The sequence below is a fragment of the Aegilops tauschii genome, chromosome 4 (genome assembly GCF_002575655.3).
Source record: "Aegilops tauschii subsp. strangulata cultivar AL8/78 chromosome 4, Aet v6.0, whole genome shotgun sequence".
Classification (NCBI taxonomy): Eukaryota; Viridiplantae; Streptophyta; class Magnoliopsida; order Poales; family Poaceae; genus Aegilops; species Aegilops tauschii.
In genome coordinates this window covers 461579984-461603186 of record NC_053038.3, presented here as the reverse complement: position 1 = coordinate 461603186, position 23203 = coordinate 461579984, and the positions used below count along the sequence as shown (strand labels likewise).

At 42.2% G+C, this 23203-nt stretch overlaps 1 protein-coding gene and 3 long non-coding RNA genes across 13 annotated transcripts; 3 read left to right on the top strand and 1 right to left on the bottom strand.

The window, feature by feature from the left end:
• The first annotated feature begins 2038 nt into the window (after positions 1 to 2038).
• On the top strand, positions 2039 to 8326 carry LOC109746776 (uncharacterized). Of its 8 annotated transcripts, none has more exons than XR_012182425.1 (9): positions 2039 to 2815; positions 3073 to 3283; positions 3424 to 3503; positions 3665 to 3702; positions 4286 to 4503; positions 4967 to 5093; positions 5937 to 6006; positions 7128 to 7352; positions 7453 to 8326. It is a non-coding gene; the product is annotated as an uncharacterized lncRNA (long non-coding RNA). The 8 variants fall into 8 exon arrangements; XR_012182426.1 differs by having other exon boundaries at positions 7123 to 7352; XR_012182427.1 differs by having other exon boundaries at positions 5555 to 6006.
• A 147-nt stretch (positions 8327 to 8473) lies between these two features.
• On the bottom strand, positions 8474 to 13437 carry LOC141021364 (uncharacterized). Of its 2 annotated transcripts, none has more exons than XR_012182433.1 (3): positions 13157 to 13437; positions 8694 to 8790; positions 8474 to 8610 (listed from the first exon to the last, which is right to left on the bottom strand). It is a non-coding gene; the product is annotated as an uncharacterized lncRNA (long non-coding RNA). The 2 variants fall into 2 exon arrangements; XR_012182434.1 differs by having other exon boundaries at positions 8694 to 8787; positions 13157 to 13288.
• LOC109746786 (uncharacterized) lies at positions 9097 to 12392 on the top strand. Its single transcript, XM_040388177.3, has 6 exons — positions 9097 to 9201; positions 10100 to 10226; positions 11037 to 11102; positions 11461 to 11586; positions 11668 to 11846; positions 11933 to 12392. Exons 1-6 carry the CDS (start codon positions 9097 to 9099, stop codon positions 12185 to 12187), a joined length of 858 nt encoding a protein of 285 aa, XP_040244111.2. The 3' UTR covers positions 12188 to 12392.
• Positions 13438 to 14256: 819 nt separating the features above from the next.
• LOC120963526 (uncharacterized) lies at positions 14257 to 22575 on the top strand. 2 transcript variants are annotated; one of them, XR_012182422.1, is made up of 8 exons: positions 14257 to 14705; positions 14784 to 14881; positions 16249 to 16389; positions 16889 to 17084; positions 18113 to 18168; positions 19443 to 19679; positions 20628 to 21567; positions 22109 to 22575. It is a non-coding gene; the product is annotated as an uncharacterized lncRNA (long non-coding RNA). The 2 variants fall into 2 exon arrangements; XR_012182421.1 differs by having other exon boundaries at positions 17685 to 18168.
• Positions 22576 to 23203: the final 628 nt, after the last annotated feature.

Sequence of the window (23203 nt, the reverse complement as noted above, 5' to 3'; positions counted from 1 at the left end):
ATCGTCGCTGTCGCCGTCGCCGCCACAACTTCATGTCCATGTGTTCCCTATTAGTTTTTGTACAGCTTACTAGACATGATCCTTAGTAAAATGCTTTCCTGTTAGAGCTGGCACATAGGATAACTGGAACTGGTCCAATGATCCATAAATAGAAAGTTTCAAAGGGATCAGCTACGCAGCCAACTAAGAAATAGTGAAATGACCACTAGGTCTATAAATAGAACACTACTAGGAACTCACAAATCCTGGAATTAAACAATGAACCAAGACCACTACTAGAAACTCACAAAGAACCTGGAGCATTAGTACAGTACTAGTCGTCAATCCGTGCGTTGCACGGGCTAGTTTTATGTGAAAGAAGTAGAAGTATTACCAATTAACTATCACCTTGGTCTATGCTCATGGAAATTATTATGACCAACAAGTATACTAGTTCTGCATTGGTGCCAAAGGATATAAAGATATTTAAATACATTGTTTTTTGGCCCCATACTGGTTAGACAATTCATATGTAAATTCTTACTCATAATTTTTCATGGTAATTCCTCAAAAAGGAAAATGAATCTTCTCCGCCAACCAATTCTGAAGACTGCATTTTATTAAAAAAAAAAGTCAATCAGATAGGCGATGAAGAGATAAATGCGATGTTTCAAGTTGAATCAGATGAGCCTGAGAATAGTTTGGGTTCAAACCTAAGTTTTAGTTCGGTTTTTCTACTGGGCTGTTTTGGATTGGTTTGAATGGTCTGAAGCCCTAATGTAATCTAGTTTGGTTTGGCCTTTAACACTTACTAGACTGGATTAGATCGGTCTGGACACAGACCAATTGGTTTGAAATTGTTTCAGTCTGTAGTCCCAAGAACAAATCAGCGACCAGTCTAGCTACAAAGCGCACCAGAGGCGAGACCAGCATCCCTGAAAAAAAATGTACGGGGCCAGTGCATCGACAGCTTCACAAGTTGACGGAGACTAGCAGCATCAAGACCGTACCTCTCTGTTAAGCACGAGCGTTAGCTTAACGGGTTCACGGCGACTAGCAGCTTCAAGACCGTATCTCTTCGTTAAGCGCGAGCAGTAGCTTCACGAGTTCACGGTAGCAACGCAGCAGTTTGTCCACGGTTTTACACTACTGATTTAATCCAAAAACGTGAAGCAGTTTGGATTGGTTTGGATGGGGAATACACCTAGCTTGGTTCGGTCTGGATTCTAGACCTTAATATTTGGATTGGGTTGGATTGGTTGCCGGAAGGAAAGTCTTATGGTTTGGGCTGGTTTTAATCTGGATTTGAAACTATTACCAGGTTTACAGATGACATATAAAAGGATATACGTTTGGTTATACCCATGGTTGTATATTTCAAAAACTATATCACTGGTCATTATAGTCGACACGACAACTTCCCATTTATTACTATATTTATAAGAAACTTTTGTAATAACGTTCATTAATGTGACATAAGAGACTTAGAGCAACATTTCATATATTAGTGACAGTTAAGCTGCTGCACTTGCAAATTTGTAACACCAATCAAATAGATGTGTTATGTATATTCTCTAGTGCGGTCTTAAATTGGAAGGAAATGAGGAGTTTTTACTTTCCCACCAAAGTAGTGATTTTATTGAAAGTATGAGCAGGTGCACATTATATTATATCCAAAATATAAATATCAGTACGGTTTTTTTCATCTCACATGGATGTATTAAGTAATAATGTGTGTGTAATAGAATATTCCAGTAAATTTAATCCTTGATTCCTCCTAATCTAACATATAAAGCCTCCTAGAGTACCCGCCCATCTGGAGGCTCCGCGGCGCGCACGCGATCTCGCTCGCACGATGTGCCTCGCTGTAAAGTTTCTTGTCCTTTTTACTTCTCTATCAAACATCTGACCGTCGGTTTAATTGTACGCAATGAGTTTTGGTTGTAGTGGATGACGGCTGGGCCACTCTTCTGCGCGGGCCCATCGTTGCAGTCACGGACAGCGTGTATGTGCGCGTTTGGCTGGAAAAGAGGGGTGGGTCGCTGCGATCGTGGGCTGCAGGGCGTCCAACGTGAGGGGATAGACTTTTGTCACTCGCTTGCCTGCACCCGGCTGCGTCTCCTCCGCTTCAGTCGGGTTGGGCCCACTCATCATGTCCTGGGTAGGAGATTTTGCTCTGTGTGCGTCCTGGGTGAGAGAAAGGGGAGACGTGGGTGGATCGTGCTGCGCAGTAAAAACCTAGCCACCAATCCCCGCGTCTCCGAGCAGCCAATCCAGCCCCGCCTCCGTCCTCCCCATCTCTCCACTGCGCCGCCTCCTCCTCCCCTTCACTTTTCTCTCCGGCGGCGGCACCATAGAAGGCGCACACGGGCGGTGGATCCATGCCGGTGAAGAGCAGCGGCGGCGGCGCCATAGAAGGCGCACACAGGCGATGGATCCGTGCCGGTGAAGAGTGGTGAAGAGCGGCGGGGACTGCGCTCTGGTCACGGTGGGGTGCAGCCGCGAGGAAGACGTAGGAGGTCCGCCGCCTGTCTTCGCCTCCTCGCCGCGTCCTTGCTGCCTCCATGGCCAACCGCACGTTTTTTTCTTTGTCCCTCCATGGCGCTCGTTGCCGGCCGGATCTTAATGAACAGGTGACCACCATGGCGCTTGCTGCTAGCCATTAAGGAACAAGTGACCCGGGGCAATATCCAGTGTGCTGGCTGCGGCGGTGGTCCGTTCCTGAAATTGGCAAGGAGGGGTAGATCCTGCGGCTGTGTTTCCAGTGTGCTGGCTGCGGCGGAGGTCCGTTCCTGAACATGATCACAAAGTCCCAGCTCCTGGCCATCGCAAGCGGGTATATTTCATCTAGACTCGTCCTCTTCTTGTCATGTCGTGACTGGGATGAGTTGAGATTCGAATTGTTGGGTAATTGTTTATATTGCTAACTGAGATGGGATTACAGTTTATTTGCTTGATTATTTGGTCGTGTTTACTTGGGATAAGTCGTTGATGGTTGATCTTGTTAGCTACAGATCCTATCCCCTGTTTCGAACAAGATTGATTTTTGATGAACTAATATAGTGTTTGATTCTCCTACACCGTGCCCTGCAGGAAGAGGCCGTCAAGGGAAGCCGACCTGCAGCTACCACGCTCCACGACGCCCTCCCCAATCAGAGTCCTCTTCTTCCTCACTCATGCCCTGCCGCGTCGCCGCCCTAGCCACTTCTTCACAGGACAACGGTGGGCCGTCGCGGTTTGCGGCGAACATCGTTGGGTGCACCCCTGCCGGATCCAGCCTTTGCTATTCGCCTACCACCGGCAGGTTGCAATTCTAGCCATGGATAGTCACGAGTGTGCGTCCCTTTGTGTGTCTGGCTTCATTGCTTCCTCCTTATACTATTTGGGTTTGACATACATATGTTCTGATCTTTAACAGTGTTACTTTTTTGGGATTTGTTGCAGGTTCAATGATGTAAATCTACCTGATATATTGTTGATGGGAATTAAGTCTAATGTAGAGTGATCTATCTACTACTAGGCAGGTATACTCACCACAAGTTATGAGTTTGTTTATGTTGTAGCTCGTTTAACTGCATGTTTGTTTGCTCATAAATCTCATATCGCGTCTGCAGATTTCTTTGTATAAAACATACAAATTGTTGCTTTATATTCTGAAATCTTATTTCTCGGTGTTCAACTGCAGACTAAGTTCAGATTGTCTTCGTTCCAGAAATGAAGCAGGTAATGCTATAACCTCAGCAGTGTATGGTCTAGATTTCGTAAAGAAGGCCGTCTAATATTTTACTTAGGTTCATTCAAATATCTTTATTTGACATGCATGTATTTCTTGTGTGTGCACACTCTCTTAGTTCTATATCTCTTTGATATGAATTACTAGCAGACAAAATTTTCATGCTTTGAGGTATTATCGATATTCACTATTTAAGACGTCAGTTGCCAGCTTATATTCTTTTAAAATTTTAGTGCTGAGCTTGGCTTCTGTTTTAGGATACAGTTATGGTACCATATGCTCATTGGTTTCCATCTGATTCCTCTTTTTGACATGGACATATACCATGTGGTATAATATTTAAGAAGAATGGCTTGGAAAATTCAAATAGATGGTTACTCTTACCCGTAGTTTCTTTGGGATGCTGATAGCATCTAGAGATGCCTTCTAATCAATAAAAGTAAGATCTGATCATGCGCTATATGTTGATTCTCTTACATATGTATTACGAGAAAATTAAGGCACACATGTTGATATTGGACTGATGACCTTTCTTCTTCTCATATTTTTTATTATCTTACCGATCAACCTCAGATGGTGCCGGCAATTGTGCAAAGCAGTTTGCACATTAGAGGTTTGGTATGGGATTCTGAAGAAAACATTAGCCCTTATGATGCCCCAACTTTGTGGCTATTGCAGCTATTGTGGCAAGGCACACATCATCGTCGTTTCATATTGATATCCTGATATTTTCTTCAGTTTGCTATTGGCAAAAATTCTATATCCCTGGTTGCTCTCCACATATTTCTCCGGTGAGTTCTTCCCCCATTTTTCTCTTTCATGCCTTGCTTCGTTTGTTCAACCAAGTGTGTGTGCTCATGATCTTCTTTCCAAGTTTATCGAGATTTTGGTGGCGTAGCTGGTTTACAGCCTATAAGTTTTTGTGATTTCAACCAAGTGTGTCTGTTATGATAATTAAGGTTACTAGGATGAATGGTGTTTCTGTAAGCCCAGACATATTTTTTCTCTTCATAAATTTGTGATGCACTAATTATCTTACCTATTCTGTTGATCTCGGTAATCACCCGACGAATAAAGCTTGCGGCCCATGTTCGTTCTTCTGGAAAAGTCATTGCAGAATGTTAACGGCATCATATTCCCTTTAGAGAAATCTTTTACTGGATTTTAATTTCCTACATACATGCTTATCATTTGGCATAATGTTATTTTGTGACACTTAATTTTTCCTTGTCTTCCACATTTTAATTCAAGCAGCAGTGATAGAATTTGCAATCTGGTGTGGCCTTGCGCTCCTACTATTCTGCTGAAGAATGATCAGCAAATGCAGTGGATTTGGAGCTGAGCTATTACTGAATATTCACGTCATCTGTATTAATCAGAGGTAGGCACAACACACACATGTTTAGTTGTTTGACAATTTTGTAAATTTTGTTCGTTTTTCTAATTGAAGATGGATGCTAACTTCATAATTCTAAGTTGATTCCAGTCACTTGATGGAAGTAGAGGCAGATGAAATAATTTATCTGCACTTATCCCATACTGATGCTTCCCCTTATAAAAGCGAGTGATTCCATTTATTCATGCCAAGATATATTTTAGGTTACACTGACCTGATTAAATGGCCTGTATATACTACTGGTATACAAAATAGATTAGGTGGTGACCCGACGTCCCCTGTTAAGTGTTGTTGTACCTACTGCTAAATTAACCTTGCATGGTGACATGATGATGTGTAGTTTACTTTTCTCGCTCTTTCATACATGTGCGAGATTACTGGTGATGGGATTGTGCTCGCTGGGGTGGAGCTTGAGATTTCTAAGAATGGTGTCTTCCTGCCGCCAGATAGGAGATTCTTCTGGGCAGCTGGCTGCACGGGGCCACTGGTCATCTATGAATAGGCTGCTTTACAAGGAAAAGTTCTTACAGGGGATCTATGGGTTTGTGATTAGAGACTACAATTCCACTGTGTGCTAGCCTACAGAAATTCGGGGATTTCCTATTTTGCTTGCACTACAATTCCATCTGTTGTGTGTCTTGCTTGCACTGTCCAGTTTTCCTATTTTGTTGCTACATATTTGGCGGTGAGTTGTTATCGATTTATTAGTTGAAGGTGTGGATTTTATCTAATCTTGTTGTGCTTCCTGCTTTGCACTAATCAACATACTGGAGAAGATATAATTTTATTTGATTTGTGAGTCTTTTACCCTCTCTTTCTCCCTCTCAGGTTACTAAGATTAGATGTTGATTGATCTGTTCTCTACCCATGAGGCAGTGGAGAAGAAAGACAACTCTAGGTATGTATCCACCATGCTCTCATCTCATGTAAGTGGCGACCTTTTCTTAGTCACAGTGAGTTTGAGGCTTTAACCCCTATCCTTGCTAGCTGAAACTGGTTTCTTGTTGAATAATGCTCATCGCTCTGTTTTAGGATGTGACAGCATACCTTTGTGTTATTTGGACATTTTAGAGGGAAATGCAGCCTTTGTATAGGTCCGCATCTTTAGATTTTGTAACAAAATATGTTTATAATTTATACAACTTTTTCTACTAATAAAAAATGGTGCTAGCTACAAGCTGCTTGAAAAAATGTCTAGGATTTAGGGTCTTAGCAAAAAAACATGCTCTTTGCTATGTTTAGGTGGCCACATCAGTGGTATGCACATTGTGGCTCTGGTAATTACATACACTCACTTTCTTTTGCAAAATGTGCAGATAGTCTAATGTACACACTAGATTTTATCAATTGACTAATTCATGATTTCACATTACTAGGCTTCTTGATTTCAGTACGCAAGATTGTACCGACGAAAAGAATCTACTTTGAATTACTTTACTTGTTATAATTAATGTACGTGGTAAGATGAGATTTCTGTCACTCTTTGGGTTGTAAGCATTATGTGCAAGTTGGGTGTTCAGTGTACTGCTTGATGCTCCATATTGCATCACACTGCCTCGAGCAGAAGGACTAAAATTTGTTTTTGGTTCATCATGAAGGATTGCTGATGAAGCCATTGTTTTAGAGTTGGTAATCATGTGGCACTAGATATGATGGAGGCACTAATTAACTTAGTGCTACTATGAACATTCTTATACGAGATTTTGGATATTAGAGTTAAAAAGGTACACATTCTTCCAAAATTGCAAAAAGTGAAGCAAGTGTAGAGTGAAAAAATAGCAGCCAATAAGGTTGACAACCAAAGTTCTTGCTATGATTCAGGCTTGGCTATTAGCAAAGTAGTGCTAGGTCATCGCCGTTCGTTCTTACTCTATTTTCTCGAGTCTTTGGTTTCTCTTTATTCACTTTTCACTTTCTATTTTCATTATCACTATCCATTTGGTATCTTGGTTTCTCTTTGTTTAGTCTCCACCCTCTTTCTCCGGTACCTATTTTTTTCATTTGTATGTCTAAGTTAAGAATGAGAGGCTAGATAAACAAACAGGAAAATGCTCAGTTTGTTCAGGCCTTAGGGATGCATTCCATCATCACTGTCCATCAACAAGTTCAACTCCGACAATGGTTCACCGATAATGTGGGCCGGTGCACCACGTCAACAACGTCGACGGCCTGACAGGCCATTTTCCAACTTGGCCTATTGTAAATGACGAGACCATGAGGATGTAATCAGTAATGTTGCTCCTGGTATAGTTATTTAGTGAAGTTATAAGTTTCTCCTTTTGGAGTTTACTTCTAAGAGTGCTCACTCCCTGCATCTTGTTCTGTTTTTTGTTCTATTTTTCAGAAAATGAAGATGTACTTTGCCGTTCCACTAATCTCGGCAAAAGAGTAGATTATGGTGCTCCTTGTGCTATAGTGGAATTGAATCACAAAAAATTCTATAAATTCATCAAACAATGAAGGAGGTTAGTTTTTACCTGAGCGGCAACGGCGGCCACCATGGTCTTGCTGGAGCCTCGCTTGCAGTCGAAAGTCATCAGCTTCAGGGAGTGTCGGCACAGCCAGAATAGACGCCACCTTCAGCGGGGAGCAACAGCAGCAACTGCGAGGATTTGGCTCGCCGATACGAGCAACGGCGGCGCCATACCCCCTTCCGCAGCTCCGAGCTGCTGGTCCGCCGAGATGCAGATGGAGCCGACGAGCCGTTGCGCCTCCAAGCTACCGGGCCACCGAGATGCAGATGTAGTCGCAGCGCCTCTGAGCTGCAGCGAGAGCTGCTCCGCCGCCAAGCTGCAGCGTGAGCGGCCGTGAAAATGGAGCCGAGCTTTCTCTCCAGTACGAGTACAGTGGGAGAGGGAACGAATCCAATGAACTGGTCGATGGAACCAAGACCAACAGTCAACCACGTGGTGATCTCTATGCTATATGCGCCACGCGTGTGTATAGGTGTCCAGAATGCGTGGTTCTCTGTCACAGTGGCACAATTGTAATTTTATTTTGGTGCTAATTTGTAGCACTTGTATGATCTGTACTGTTTTGTCTGATATATTCCAACAACTATTCTTAGAATATAAGAGCCGCCTGCAGACGCCCTGCTCGTCCGCGGACAGTAATTAGCCAGCACAAAAAAATTGTATTCATGATCATATACCTCATTTGTAAATCATCAAACCCATGCAATTACATGTAACTAAACTACTCTAAATTTTTGCCGGCGACAATCCTTATTGTTCCGTTCGTGTCCATGTCTAGCAACAGGCTGCGCCCCTCGGAATGGAAGTGCGGTCGCCGGGAAGGAAGAGTAGGACATGGGACGCGTGGGGCTCGAGGCGCCAACGTCTCCTATGCCCTACTCTTCCTCGTCGGAGCTCGAAGCCTGCACGTAGTCGGTTGATGTGAGATCGGTGATGGATAGACACGTTCACCATGACGCGGTTGCAGCGCCAGGGGTCGCCGGACACCCATTGCGGCGCCGGAGAATGTGACTCCGCCTGCGATGTGACTGTTGGAGATATTCGATAATACCCATATGATGTGATATTTTTAGAATCTAGATGAGCATATCAGTGCATAAGAAATACTGACACTGTACTGTTGCTGTTATAATGTGGGTGTGTTCGGCTTCCTTCTTCATTAAAGCTGAGTCCTTTCTTTCAGGTTGGCCAAAATGATGTTGTTTCTGCTGCAAAATAATTCGTTATGCAATTATGGTTAGGTTGCCCTTTTTCCTTCATAACCGCGTTTAATGGGTAGCTGTTATGCTCACTTTCCTCAAAGCAAGGTTGTGTAGCCGTGCTATTTTGTGCTTTAAGAAGTAAGCCGACACCAAATCAGTAATCATGTGCTTCTGCTTTGTTGGCCCAAAGTCACTATTTTTGTGTGTTATCTTTACTCTTTAGCCATTTCAAAACATTTATCTAATTTTGCAGTATTGCAGACCATAGAATTACAAGTTGGCCATATTTTTGAATGTGTGAACCTCACATAGATGTCGTGCGAATGCAGTTTGACAAGAGTCGTAAAACCAATGGATAAGAGACTGTTTGATGGTGAAAGAATTTATGCTCGTGGTGACTACCTCAAGTGTGCCAGAGTAAGAATTTGTCACAATTTAGTTTAAGAAGACTATATTATAGTTCTGCAATATTAAATGCTTATTACATGAAGAGGACCCATTTGGCAACACTTAAATCATTTTATGGCGCCTTTGTTTCTGATCTACAAAACAACAACTTTTACCGAGGCTTGTTATTTCTAATTCATTCTTTTTCCCTGCTTGCTTATTGTAACACAAGCCACCATGACTCTAATATCAATCATACACACATGTTCGATATACTCCCTATGCCGTGCAACAAGCCAAAAGTAATCCATTGGAATTTATAGATGCTTACAAAATATGCAGCCCTATTGGTAAAAAAGGAAAAAACAATTTTCAGATGCCCCTGTTTTCTCCATCGAGATTAGCCTTCATAAAAATCACATTCTTATTTTCCTTCGCAAAACATATTGTCGCCCTTCTGTCTACCATAGACAACCAATCATATAGCTCCTTGACTATGCTATACATTTTTTTAAGCCAACAGGAAAATTGTGTACTACTAAATCTCTGTGCAATGCCTGCACAGAAATAAATTTTTTTCATTAACAAACATAATAATGTGGTTCTGCCCCGCACAAATAATAATAATAATGTTGTTCTGGCTTTTGTAGCCACAAAAAAACGCTCTCCATCAACTAAACAAGTCTCTGTAAAATAGACCAGCCTGCTTAATACAGTGGCTTTCGAAAAATTTCACGGCCCATCACCAGCCCATAGAAATCTTCGCCTGACCCTTTTTAGAAGGAGACCGCAGCTCCCATTAAACTCAGGCGCTCCAGATTCCTTATCCAGATCCACCGCCGGACCACCTCCCCCATCCGTATCGACAGCGACCGACCTGGCATCGGCCGGCTGCTGGAGCCATGGCCAAGAAGCCGCTCCGAAGTAGCGCCGCTGTCCGTCGTCACGGCGTGCTACCGACATATTCGCTCGCGGCACGCCTGGCTCAAGGACTCACCAACGAACAAGCCATCTCTTCCCTTCTGCATACGCGTTCCAACCGCCAGATTTACAAGGTAGGATCCAACAACTGCATTAGATTCGTACACACTAGCCAAGATTTCTCTTACAGAATCGATAAAGAGGCAAATCAATTTATCTAATACTCATATAGTTATTTCTATGAGAGATAACCTAACACTTACAATATCATCTCAAAATTTCCAAATAGATCCTGTACATCTTCCATCAAGCACTATTTTTAGATGCTATGCTGGAAGACACTGTAGCTCCAAAAATCTGTATGTTACGCCCAGCCTACAGGAGATGTTGTTATAGAGACTGTGACTGAGTTTTCTCGATCTCTGCAACGCTTGCCAGAGAGCACTGTCAAGAGATTTGTTTTTCTGACTCATCTTGCTACTTTTTTCGGTTTATTAACATATGAAATCACCATAATTTTTGCCATGTCTCTGGTTCTTAATATGATGCTCACAAGCACTATCCCATCCTGATTATTCCCATCCAGTTTATTGTTTCGCTCAAGATCGTCTTTGAGAACTGGCCAATCTTCAAGTCAATGAAGAGCACTCACATGGCCAAGAGCCATGAGATATTCATCCGCCAGACCTTGAAAATGAGGCGAGAGAGATCTGCCCTCTACTGGGTTCGATGGGATGCCGTCGATTTCACCCACTGGCATTGAGCGATATGCTTCCCCTCCCACATAAAGAAATCAGATTTTTGAGGGCTAGGATTATTTATTAAATATAATGACCGCCTTTTACTACTAATGGCCTGCTAAGTCTGTGTGCATCACTGTTAATCATCACAACTAATACAACGGTCTAATATATGAGCTTAATTATTCTATTACTTCTTTCCAGATGGCTGCGTTAAACAAGAGGAGGTAGACACAGCCAATGATACCAGCGGTGGCCAAATTACCCATGGTAATTCTGAAAAACGTAATTGTTTATAAATTGCAAAGAATGTTTCTTCTTCTTCGCTGATGCATGCTGTTTGATAAGTTTTTTGTATCACTTACACATGCAAGTTGATCAAGTATGTAATAAAACAAACTTCTTTCAGGGTCCAATAGATCTTCTGTTTGCTATTCATTAATGCTGTAATTTATTTGTTGTTGCATGTGCAAGCATTGCTTACTACTTCCAGCTTACCGTATACGATGGATACCATTTTCTGCCTTTCACTAATACACACAAGCTAATTAGCCCCTCTCTTTGTTTATGTTATCCTCTATCTGCTGTTGCAACCTTTTACAATGATCTCCTTACCTATTCAACACAGACGAACCACTATGTCGGAAGCACAATAAGCGATACGAGTATATTCATCGCCCACGCAAAGCAAGCTCAATCCAAAAGTTCAAAGGCAAGAAAATCCATCTAAAGCCTGGAAAGTACATTCTCCGTGGTAAGAACTACATTACTCTTCCCATTCCATCAGCTCTCGCAACAACTACTGAAAAGTATAATTTTGTGCAATTTAACATAGGTGAGCCTTGCAAGCACTACTTAGATGAGTTTAGTCGCCACGTTGTGTGGGGCAACATAGTTAGGCTCTACAACCATAATGGTCGTGCAGTACGAAAGATCATCCGCAGCACCACCACGCCTAATAACTACTATGTGTGCCACATGACAGAAACATTTGCAACACAAGGCAAAAGAATGGTAATCCTTCGCAATTATTCTGTTCTGTTTCATATAATAGCATGGTATAAAATGATATAGTGACTAACCTTTACTACTGTTTTCAGTACTTTAATGTCCACTTTTCTATGGGTTCCCTTTTCCCACACATGGATGCTGGCCACGGTGAACTTCCAATCACAACTGGAGACGGAACAACCACTGTCACGGCCCGCTTTATCAAGGGAGTTGACAAAAGGGCCACCATCACTAAAGGCTGGAGCGACTTCTTCCGTCGGACCCACATGAACGAAGGGCAAGCATATGCTTTCGGCTTCAAATGCACTTCCAAGGGATTGCACCTGATTGTCTACTCAATATAAGCAAGCTGCAGGAGCCCCTTGCTATATAACATAGTATTAGTATAAATGCCTACAAAGACATCTATGTTTATCCTCCTTTTCGATCTTATGTAATCCCCTAAGACAGTGTTGTGCATTTAGCTATCGATTATCCGCTACTTAGACTGCTCTATCGCATGCTTTTGAAACAACCATGATAAAGGAAATATATGCTCCTTCAAGTGCATATCCAAAGGCCTTTGCATGATTATTTATCCAATCTAAAAAGATCACAAGGGTCCTTTCCTACATGACTTGGTGTATCATTTCCAATCTTATGTACTTGCTGCATATAGTATATGAGCTATTCTTTTTGAAAAACAATATATTAATGCACACTTTTACACCAATTGGCTTACATTCGGCCTTTGCGCCATGGGCGCAACGGGTCATCTAGTAAAGAACAATATCTTGAGGAACTACAGAGTATCACACTGTTGAGCAAAAATTAAGAGTGAAAAAGTAAAATTATAGGCATAGAATCTTACATATTCGGTTAAGTCATTTTGAAAGCTAAATATTCAGAAGCATCAAAGATAGTTATTTTGAGAATGGAAATATATACCATAACTCGTTGGTTGTTTCTTGTAAGAGTATGTAGATAGAGTACCATCTAGAAAGACTCTCATGGCTCAGTGGTTGTTGCTTGTAATGCTATACAGATAGAGGACCATCAAAAAAGACTAAGCTATCAACAACCTATGTTCCAAGGCTCGTCTTAACTTCATTACCAGTTGTTGAAATAATAAAAATAGTAACCATAGAAACAAAGTTCCATGGATAAAACTATAGGACTGCAACATTGTAGTTTGTATTATTTTTTTTGCAGTAAGGCCTTACGAAAAATGGGAAGCTAAATCGCATAACATCCTTTCTGTGGACTGATATATCGTAGACCAAAATACACTTGCCGTTAGAAATGATGCTATATGAGAAGATACAGTTTTATACTTGAACTATCAGCGACACGGTCCTTCCTTCCGGCACCTTCCTTCCCAGTCACGAGTAGTAGACGGACCGGATCCGACTGCTCCAAGCTATCAGCGACACGAGAATCACAATCGCGCGGACTGCTGCAGCATAGGCATGAATAGATAATTTTATACCTGAACTAAACTCCAACTTGAGCAGCACTACAATGAACGAAAACTGAACTTGGCATTGCTAAACTAACTGTGCATCTATCTGCTAACATCTAATTTGTTAGTCATACACTAGTACTACACTGAACTATAACTGATATTCCAAAGCCTACACTAGTACTACACTTAACTAAAACTGAACATGGCTGTTGCACTTGCGAAAATTCAGAAAACACACTTGGCATAGCTAGCCGCAGTACTGAAAATTCAGAAAATTCAGAAACGAGCAGCTGCAGCTGCGTCCAAGAGCAATTGCTCGCCAGCCAGCCACCAGAATCCACGGACGACAGCACCTCAGCGCGACTCCGGCCGGCCACGAACGACGAGCCGACCCGGCGGTTGCCAGATCCGCTGCTGCCACAACGTCTCCCGCTGCCGCGTCTGCACTCGCCTCCGTCCATGGCCAATCCCTGTACTGCTTGTCGGCCTGGGCATCCGAAGGGGCGAGATGCTGCTCGTTGGCCGGCAGGCCGACCTGGGCACTCGGTGGCAAGAACACGCGGGCACCCGAAACCCTAGCCGCGGGCAAGGGTGCAGGCCTTGAGGCATGGATCTGGATGGAGGGGAGGGAGGGGCGGAGCTTGGGGGCGAGTTGCCTGCGACCGGAGCTCGCCGGAACCAGCCGGCATGGGTGGTGGCGGCGGCGAGGAGATCATGGGGGAGAGGAGCTCGACTGAGGGCCAGGGGTACGGTGGGGGTGAGATTTGTGTGAGAGTTTTTTTTTTCGGATTCGCGAGAGAGTCTCTACTCCTAATGCAGTTGGTAGTCCGCGTTCCGGGTTTATTTTCGTCCCACCTCTCCTGGTTTATTTTCGTCCTCGCTCCCACCTCTCAATTCCCCCGCTCCCACCTCCTATTTTCGTTGGTTTTTTCGCCGGGTTTTTATTCGTCCCTCTCCCACTGGTTTTACAGCGCAGAGAAAACCATCCCCGCACGCCCCTCCACGATCCCTACCCGATTCACGCATCTCACCCTCCCTCCTGCACGAGCATCCGCCGCCGCCGATGCGTTGGCTGCCTCCCTCCCCCATCGCCGGCCACCTCTCGCCCCTCACAGCCGGTCGCCTCCCTCCACCGGATGCCGACCACCTACTTCACCGCGCCGACCGCCTACATCCCAGCCGCCGGCCATGACCAGATCCACACCGGCGTTCCCGCATCGGCGCCACCACGACCACGCAGCGGCAGAGGAGTCCTCCTCCTCCCACCACCACCGCGCCCTCCTCCTTCCACCTCCACACCCATCCATCCCTCCCTGCTCGCGCCCGAAACCCTAGCCCGCGGGCGGCCATGGTGACCGAGCTCAGGATCCGTAGCATCTTCCTCTCCTCCGAGAGCAAGAGCGGCAACGTCCGCAAGGGTATGCCATGAATCCCTTCTCTTCTTCTGGCCTTCTTCATCTCCACATCTGATTCGTGTGTGTGGTCTATATATGCAGTCAGTTTGCTCCCTCCGATCTGCTCTGCTGGCGTGAAGGGGCCCGGCCAAGGAGAAGCTGCTGCTGCTGCAGGTTCTTCCTCCTCCCCGCTGTAGGTGGTAAGCCATATCCCTCTCCCTCCTTCTCTCTCACCCCCATCTTGTCTCTGTAGGCAAGCAGTCTGCATGTTAGCAGGCACATGAATCAATCAAAATACTTTTTGATTGATATATACGTGTACTGAGAGGATAACCATGTTAAAGAATCACAGTGTGTGATGTTATATTTCGTTTCCTGCTAAACTCCGAGGTTGCATTCATTTCCTTGAACAAATGTTTGAACCTTTTGTTGTAAATTTGTAGATTGAATTTAGTTGTCACAACTTTTTTGGTTGTTGCTTGCCTGAATGAAATCAGTAGACATTATTCAGATAACTGAATTAGACGCTGTTGTGTGTAGTCTTTGTTGGAAATACATACTGTACCGACAGACAAATGAAATTCACTGAGAAATCTATGGTTTTGACCAAGACGAGGATTGAGTACTCTTATCTCATTCATCATTACAAGTTGTATCTTTCAGAATTAGGTGTTCGTACAGTTACCATTTACTATATATTATTTTCTACAGTAACTGTCAGGATTAGGTGTTTGTTGGTAATATAAAATGATAGATGTATAGAGTTCACCGAGAAATCCAAGGTTATGATCAAGATGATAGGTTAAAAATTAAGGATCAAGTACTCTTGTCTCATTGATCATTACAAGTTTTAAGATTAAGGATTATCTCATGCAGTGTTTATCAATATCCAGGATTAGGAAAAAAAATGTACTCCTATCTTGCAACTTTGTTTCAGCTTCAGGCAAAGTGCACAGTTAAGAACCTCATGCTGCTGTGAGAGAAACTTAGAACAGTCTTTACTATCTTTTTTTTTTCTTGACAATCGTATCTTGCCTGAATCAATTCAGTGCTCATGTTCAGATAACTGAAACTAGACACTGTCTTGTAGTGGATGTATAGAGTTCACCAAGAAATCCAAGGTTGTGAGCAAGACGGCAGCTTTAGAATTGATGATCAAGTACTCTTATCTCATTTATTACTACAAGTTTTACGATTCAGGAATAGAGCGTTTATCCGTGGCGCGGCCGCCTCCTTCCCCTCCCTCCACCACACGCTGCCTGCCGGATCTCGCCGTTGAGCGCATCGGCCCGCCGTCTCCAACCACCCCCGTCTCTGATCCGAGCCGAGTACAGGGGAGCCACAGCTGCCACCGAGGACAAGGTCGCCTGTGGAAACCACCGCTACCTCCGGTCCTTCGATCTCTCCCCTTCTCGCCACTCCTCACGGCCCGCTCCGCACGGCTCGGCCTTCTCGGCGGGGATTTGCTCTTTGGCGAAGAGAGGCGGCTGCAGGCGCCATGGTGCCGATCCAGTCATCGTTGGTATTCAAGTTGCCACCTAACAAATCTGTTTTTATTTCTTATTAGGTACCTCGAAGGTCAAGAGACCAAGGTATCGTGAGGAGTGCATATGGCCTGATGTTCCTTGTGTGTATCGTGAGGATTTGGGAGCATCGGCGACGGACAATTAACTAGCTAGGTCATGGTATTACGATGAGCCAGGTCATGGTACACAGGCTAACTACACAAGCTTCTGCTGTTTTATTGTTGGTCGTTCCCGTCCACTGCTGCCAACAGTCAATTTTCTGCAGGGTTTTTATTTCTTTCTCTTCCATCGAAAGCTCCTTTTTGCCACTGATTAATTAGTTGATGCATGTGGAGATTTTCGATACTAGGAGAACCAAGTTTAAATATGTGCAATTCCATCTATCTAGCATCAATGTCGGGTGAGGTTAGACTACAAGAAAGACTAGATATTAAGCTTGTCCATTCTGTCTACACCTTTTGAATCTGAAGTGACTACTGTTGTAAATAATGCTACTTGAGTACCTGGTTGATTGGTTTTGTTTATTGTGGCATTGAGTAGCCTACTACATTAGTGGTGTCAGCTATATTTTGTAAGTTTGTTATCGATTCCATTTGGGTATATGTGTGTGTGATTGAAAAATAATGGTTTAGATATGAATTGCTACAGTTTTTTATAATACTCTTTGATCTATGCTGCTAGGTCTGCCGCTGCGTGCATGACAACATGAGGTGCCGCAATCGGCGTGGTATGCTGGTGGATGATGGCGACAGTGAGATGGTTGGCAAGGATTATGAGAGGTCGGCGAGCAGCACTCCTTCCTCTCTTCCCTGTGGAGAAGATGACCTGCAGCTCATTGACTGCTGAGTTCCCTCGAGTCTCTCTTTCTTCCGGCAAGGTAAAGTTCAGTTTTCTGGTGACCATGTTTATTAAATTCTTTGGTAGAATCCATATTGATTCTAAGATGACATTATAGTGCATTTTTGTCCAGACATATGATTTTTCATCATCTGGTGTATGTCGATATAGCACAGCCCACACATACCCTCCTACCCTGAGTAAATCTGAATCCCCATATTTCAGTTCTGAACTCCAAAATGTCGTACTCAAATGGCTTGACCCCAGATCCATGTTCTGGACTCTTGATATTTTGTGAGGCCTTTTCATTTAGCTGCTCAATCTACATATGCAGAAAACCACTCTCTGGATGCGTGCATTTCTGGCTGTACCTGAAGCTCTCTCCAACAATCTCCTTCTCCATCCATACTTATTTCATAAACCAAAACCTTGCGTTTATCACAATACCTATTTTAAGCTCACTCAGGATGACAAATATAGTCACAAAGTTTTCTGGTTCTTCGGTGTTGATAAAAAGAACACCTTTTTTCTATTTCCTCTGATCCTTGTTTAGTAACTACAACTCATGTTGTATTTGCTTTTACTGTTTCACCTCACCGTGAGTATCTTTTTGACTCATTCTTTGCTCACTATTGTTCAGATTCTACATCAAGGCTTGTGGCTTACCTTATGGATCTTAATTAAGTCACCCCTTGTAATTTCCTGAGGTGCTACCTCATCAATCTTAGGTGGCTCCTTTTTTTCCATTTTGTGGCAGTTGATAGTTGTGTAGTACATGGATGAGGGACCTACTTATTTAGCCTATCAAAGAATTATCTCACTAGATGTACGTAGGGAAAGAGAGCTCTTATATTGACACTCCTAGCACTTGATATAGGGTAAGCTTTTTTTCAAGTTGTTTATAATCTTGTGCTGGAAAATAACAATCATAGATTGCTAGGCATTTGCCATATTGCCATGCTAACTGAAAATTGATGTAATCTCTGGTCTAAAATGTCGTAGCTTGTTCTTTTGTACTTTCATACACTCGTACTGACTACACATAATGTCAAATGATGCGAGTGTCAGTATATATCATCTATGGAGTTGCTTGTGCTATTGGAATTTCACCAGTTGCTCCAGAGGTATGCTTTGTGAAAATACTTCATTAGTATATCATCATTAAATGATGCACTGTTGTTTTATAGTGGAGTGTGATATAGATCAGATTTCATTTTGTATTCATTTCTGCTATTGTTTCCTCTGTTCCTTTGATGGTTTCGACGACTCTTACTATATATAATACCATAAAATATAGTTTTTCAATCACACACGCAATTTACAGTGGCAAGCTACCAGAATTTTTGTGTGTCAAAAAACAGAGTTTTGAGTGGTTCTGTACTCTTTCGAATGTAATTTTTTTTTTGAAAATTTCAAGAATTTCTTCCAGTTTTATAAACTGAACTCCTGCATTAAGGTGTCCAGAATTGTTTTACAATGTGGAGTTTTGTGAATCCAAAAAAAATGATTAGCATAGATAACCACTACATACAGTACATGTAGGTTGGTTATGCATGGAGAATGAGGTTAGTATTGTTAGAAGTTAGAACTGGGAGTTTTCCAGCACATGACGGTTGCGGCCGTCTTCCAGCATATTGTTGCTTTTCAGCAGAACAAGATGTTCGTCTCTTTGTCTTATGGACTTCAATAAGGTCGATGGTAGCTTGCTGAATAGGTTAAGGGAGACCCCACAGATTTCTAATGACCACACAGGGTATTCTTGCTGGCGCCGCTGCTGGCAGAGGCGCGTGGTTGACAGGAGGAGCCGGGGAGTCATGACGGTGGACATGTGGATGTTATCATGGCATTGACACATTTCGCTCTACCAACACTGCATACCAACGTGACTGAATGTTATCGTTCCTTAGATGCCCTATCAAATTCTTGCTTGACTTTTTGGTTTTGTATGCTCGGATGTATGTTTCAGTTCCTACATGGCATTTCTCATGTGGAGTTGAAACCACACTTGGTTGGTCCAATAGCAAATAATCATATGTTTCACTCTGAAATCATATTGCATATAGAGTGATGTTACGTTCTTGTGCAAATTACTGCACACATATACATGGAGTTACCTGAAAAAGTCTCACACTTGGGCTCCTGCAAGTAACACTGTCTCTCACTTGTAGAGTTTGCAAGTGGTTATAATTGTCATACTACTAGGTAACAGCCTTACTCGAATCAGCCTTGACCTTGTATAATATACATAGTTATTTGGTGCATGGTATTTTTTAGTGAATTTGATCAAAACTGTTATTTTAAGTACATTTGTACTTTAGTTGTTTATTCAAATAAATTTCCCAGTAAGTTGATTTTATAGCATGGTCATAACGTTGACATTATGAATTGATTTGTGAAGCACAAAAACACAATAACAGTTGGGAGGGTTGCTTTGTATCCCTAGACCCACACCCACACCCGACCGCCATCTCCCATTTTCCTCAGTATCGCGACCTGATGCGACGTTGGCAGCGCAATCAGTCGGAGGAGGCCAGCGGTGGGGAAAGGTTCTCGTCATCGCGGCACCAGCAATTCCACGATCGCATAATACCCGCATGTTGATGACCTCCAGAACTCTCCGGCCTCCTCCCATCAGGTACCTCTCCGGCTCCTAACCGTTTCTCAGGTTCACAGTTTATTACTATACTACTATTGTTTAATTAGATGGTAACATAAAACTTGGAGTGTTTGATAGGAGTTCTTATTCACTGTTTGAGATGCTAACTTTGACGGAGTGAGTAAAAAAATGCCTAGAATAAAGAAATGATGAATTGTATTGTACACATTATTGTAGTTACAGATTATGTTTAAAATCGATCATTACTTGGGATGCTGCCAACTTGCAGGGTCGATGGGACATTAAATTGCCATATTGCTTTTCCCTCTTCTTCACGTGTTAGGAATATATCTTTAACAATAGAATTATAGTGTAGTCATTCTTGCAGTTGAAGATTATGTTTAAAATTGATCATCACTTGGGATGCTGCCAACTTGCAGGGTCGATGAGACATTAAATTGCCATATTGCTTTCCCCTCTTATTCACTGTTGTAAGCTTGGTTCTTGAGGAACTTCTCATTGTTGTACATGTAGGTTGTGGAAAATAGAAATAAAATCTATTTGTTCATTCTTCTACTGTACCTCCGATCCATCTCCCACGGTTCAGTAAATTTCAGTTATGTGCTTAAATATTAGGAAGCCATCATCTTCTAAAACATATTGTTACCTACTCAAACATATTGTCTTCCTTTGTGTTTCCGATAAATTATTTATAAAAACACACGTAAAACAGAAGTTGCAGAACCTGCATTGGACCATGCTCATTTGCTTTGTCCATTTTTTCGAAGAAATAACACTCTCCAGATTCCTAAGCATTCAGAATTATGACTTAGTGTGCTATTACATTTCCCAGTATCAGACGCTATATTTTTTGTGGGAATCATTGACACAGTTCCTTCAGAAAGTTGTATCTCTGAAATGGACAAACTGCTCTTATGTAATTCTACCATCCATTCTGATGTTGAGGCAAATATACATGTTATGCAGGCGTACTATTGTTCAAGATAGTGTGTGTGACATATGTGGGAACGGGGAGGAAGATGAATATCATGTTGTTATATCATGCACAAAAAGTAAGGCGTTCAGATTTGCCATGAGGAAAGAGTGGAGGCTTCCAGAAGAAAAGGAGTTCTGGTACACTGGAACAGACTGGCTACAAATCCTACTGGACAAGTATGATTCAGAGATAAGAAAGATAATTCTGCTGTTGTTATGGAGAGCCTGGTTTCTACGAGATAACTGTATCCACAGTGATGGCAAAGAAACCATTTCGAGATCGGTGATGTTCCTTGTGCAGTATGAGGAGGAAATCAGGAATTTGTCGCTATCTGTTGTTGGACAGGGAAACAAGAGTTGCTGGTCCCTGTCTGCATCTATGCAGACACACCACACCTAGGAATCAGCCGAACGCCGAGCCAAATGCCCAGTGGAAAGAGCCGCCTGAAGGTGTTGTAAAACTGAACACTGACGCTGCCTTTTTGTCAGGCACGGGCCAAGCCTAGGCTGGCGCGATCGCACGGGATCATACGGGGCATGTTGTCTTCTCGGCGAGTAAATCGATGAATAAATGCAGATCAGTTGAAGAGGCAGAGGGGCAAGCTATCCTGATGGGTCTGGTATCGCTGTCGAGACCGTACCAAGGCCCACTGATCATTGAGACTGACATCAAAATGATTGCAAATGAATTGGGACAAGCCAGATCAAGCCGATCGGATTGTTTTCTGGGTTGTCAGTGAGATAAAAAACACAAGCCGGATCTTCAGTTCAGGCCAAGGCTATGAAAAGGGAACAAAACTGTCTAGCACATGAGCTTGGCTGCCAGAGCTAGACGGCATCAGGACTCACTGATAATTGCGGACGTGCCCGAGGAGCTTCGTTCGCTGATGCTATCTGAATGTACCAAGTGATGTGTTTGGTCCTTTTTTAGGTAGTCATCCTCAAAAAAATAATATACATGTTATGAAATGCCTTCCAAGTCAACCACATAGCCATTTTTTAAGAACTGGTGGGAATTCGTTTGTCGATAAAATTATTCTTTTACAGGGCATGTTGCCGCCTTATTTCTACATTAAAGCAATAAACAGTTTGATGAACTTAACAACTCTCTATCCTTATTTGTTATTTCTCTTATTCATAGCATGTTTTCGCCATTTATACATGTAACGATGATGAACTAAACAACTTATTCTTATTTCTTGAAACATGAAGTGTTTTTCACGTTTGTTCAATCCAATGTTTGTTAATTAATTATATTATTTATATTCATAAGTAGTATAAAGTTGGCTCAAAATAGTTAATATGATTTTGGATGATATATTATGATGTTGACTAGGAGGTTATTGGTGCTCATTAAAATAGTAGTATGAAATAAGCCTGCATATATTTGTTGGTTTTCAATTTAAGCCTTTCAACTCAACTGAAATTATTATTTTTACATTATTTACTGACATAAAACTCCTGTTTTGCAGGCTATCTTGAACGATTGCAGGTTTTAATCAAGAAGTCCTCAATAGGTGGACTGGCTCAAAATGGAGAAGCACGCTGGTAGCTTTTTGGTTGATTGTATTAAGCATTTAAGTTCGTAGCAATTCATACCATCAATATCTTTGGGGGTGCCTTGTACTCCTTCCGTAAAATAATACAAGAGCGTAGTGATCTAAACGCTCTTATATTATAGTTTACAGAGGGAGTAATATTTTAGAAAATTATGCCTTTTTTGGCCTAATGTGGCGTGCTGTCCATAGACATCCTTACCCCATTTCCTCCTCACATATGGCTTGGGTTTTGGGATAGCAAGACATACGAAGACAATTTGGGGGTGCCGATTCTCTCTCTCCCTCTTGCTAATAGAATTATGAACAACCGGTAAGACTAATATTATAGACCATGTATTCTTTGACTTTTGTGCTGACACAGGAAAAATGTGTTGTAAACTTGTGAGTTGTGCCTTACTCCCTCCGTTCTTAAATACAAGTATTTTTAGATATTTCAATGCGGACTAACATACGGAGCAAAACAAGTGAATCTACATTTTCTAACATATGTCTATATACATAAGTATGTAGTTTGTTTCTAAAATATGTCTATATACATAAGTATGTAGTTTGTATTAGAATCTCTAAAAAGACTTAAATTTAGGAATATATGGAGTATATTTTCAGGGCAAGTTTTAGCCCTCTTTTTCGCAATTGATGTTGCATGTCATTCACCCTTATATTTGATGTTAATGTCTGAGTTTATGTCGAATTAGGGTTGGTTGCTCACTTCCCTTTTATGTAATAGCTCGTATTACAACACACACACGCACACACACACATTTCCTTGGGTTTTATGTGAAAATCCTTTTGAGCCGATACACCAAATATGAAGTTACATGACTCAAACAAAACTAGAAAATTATGATAAAAATAAAGATAAATGCCAATAAAATTCTAAACAATAAATGTTATCAAAGATTGATATATCTACCTATCACAAGAGAGGTAGGAGTAGCATGTTCTAGAAGATGTGTTTTTCTGTAATAGTTTCTAAATGGTAAATTGTATGGTTTCAAGCACCTAAGA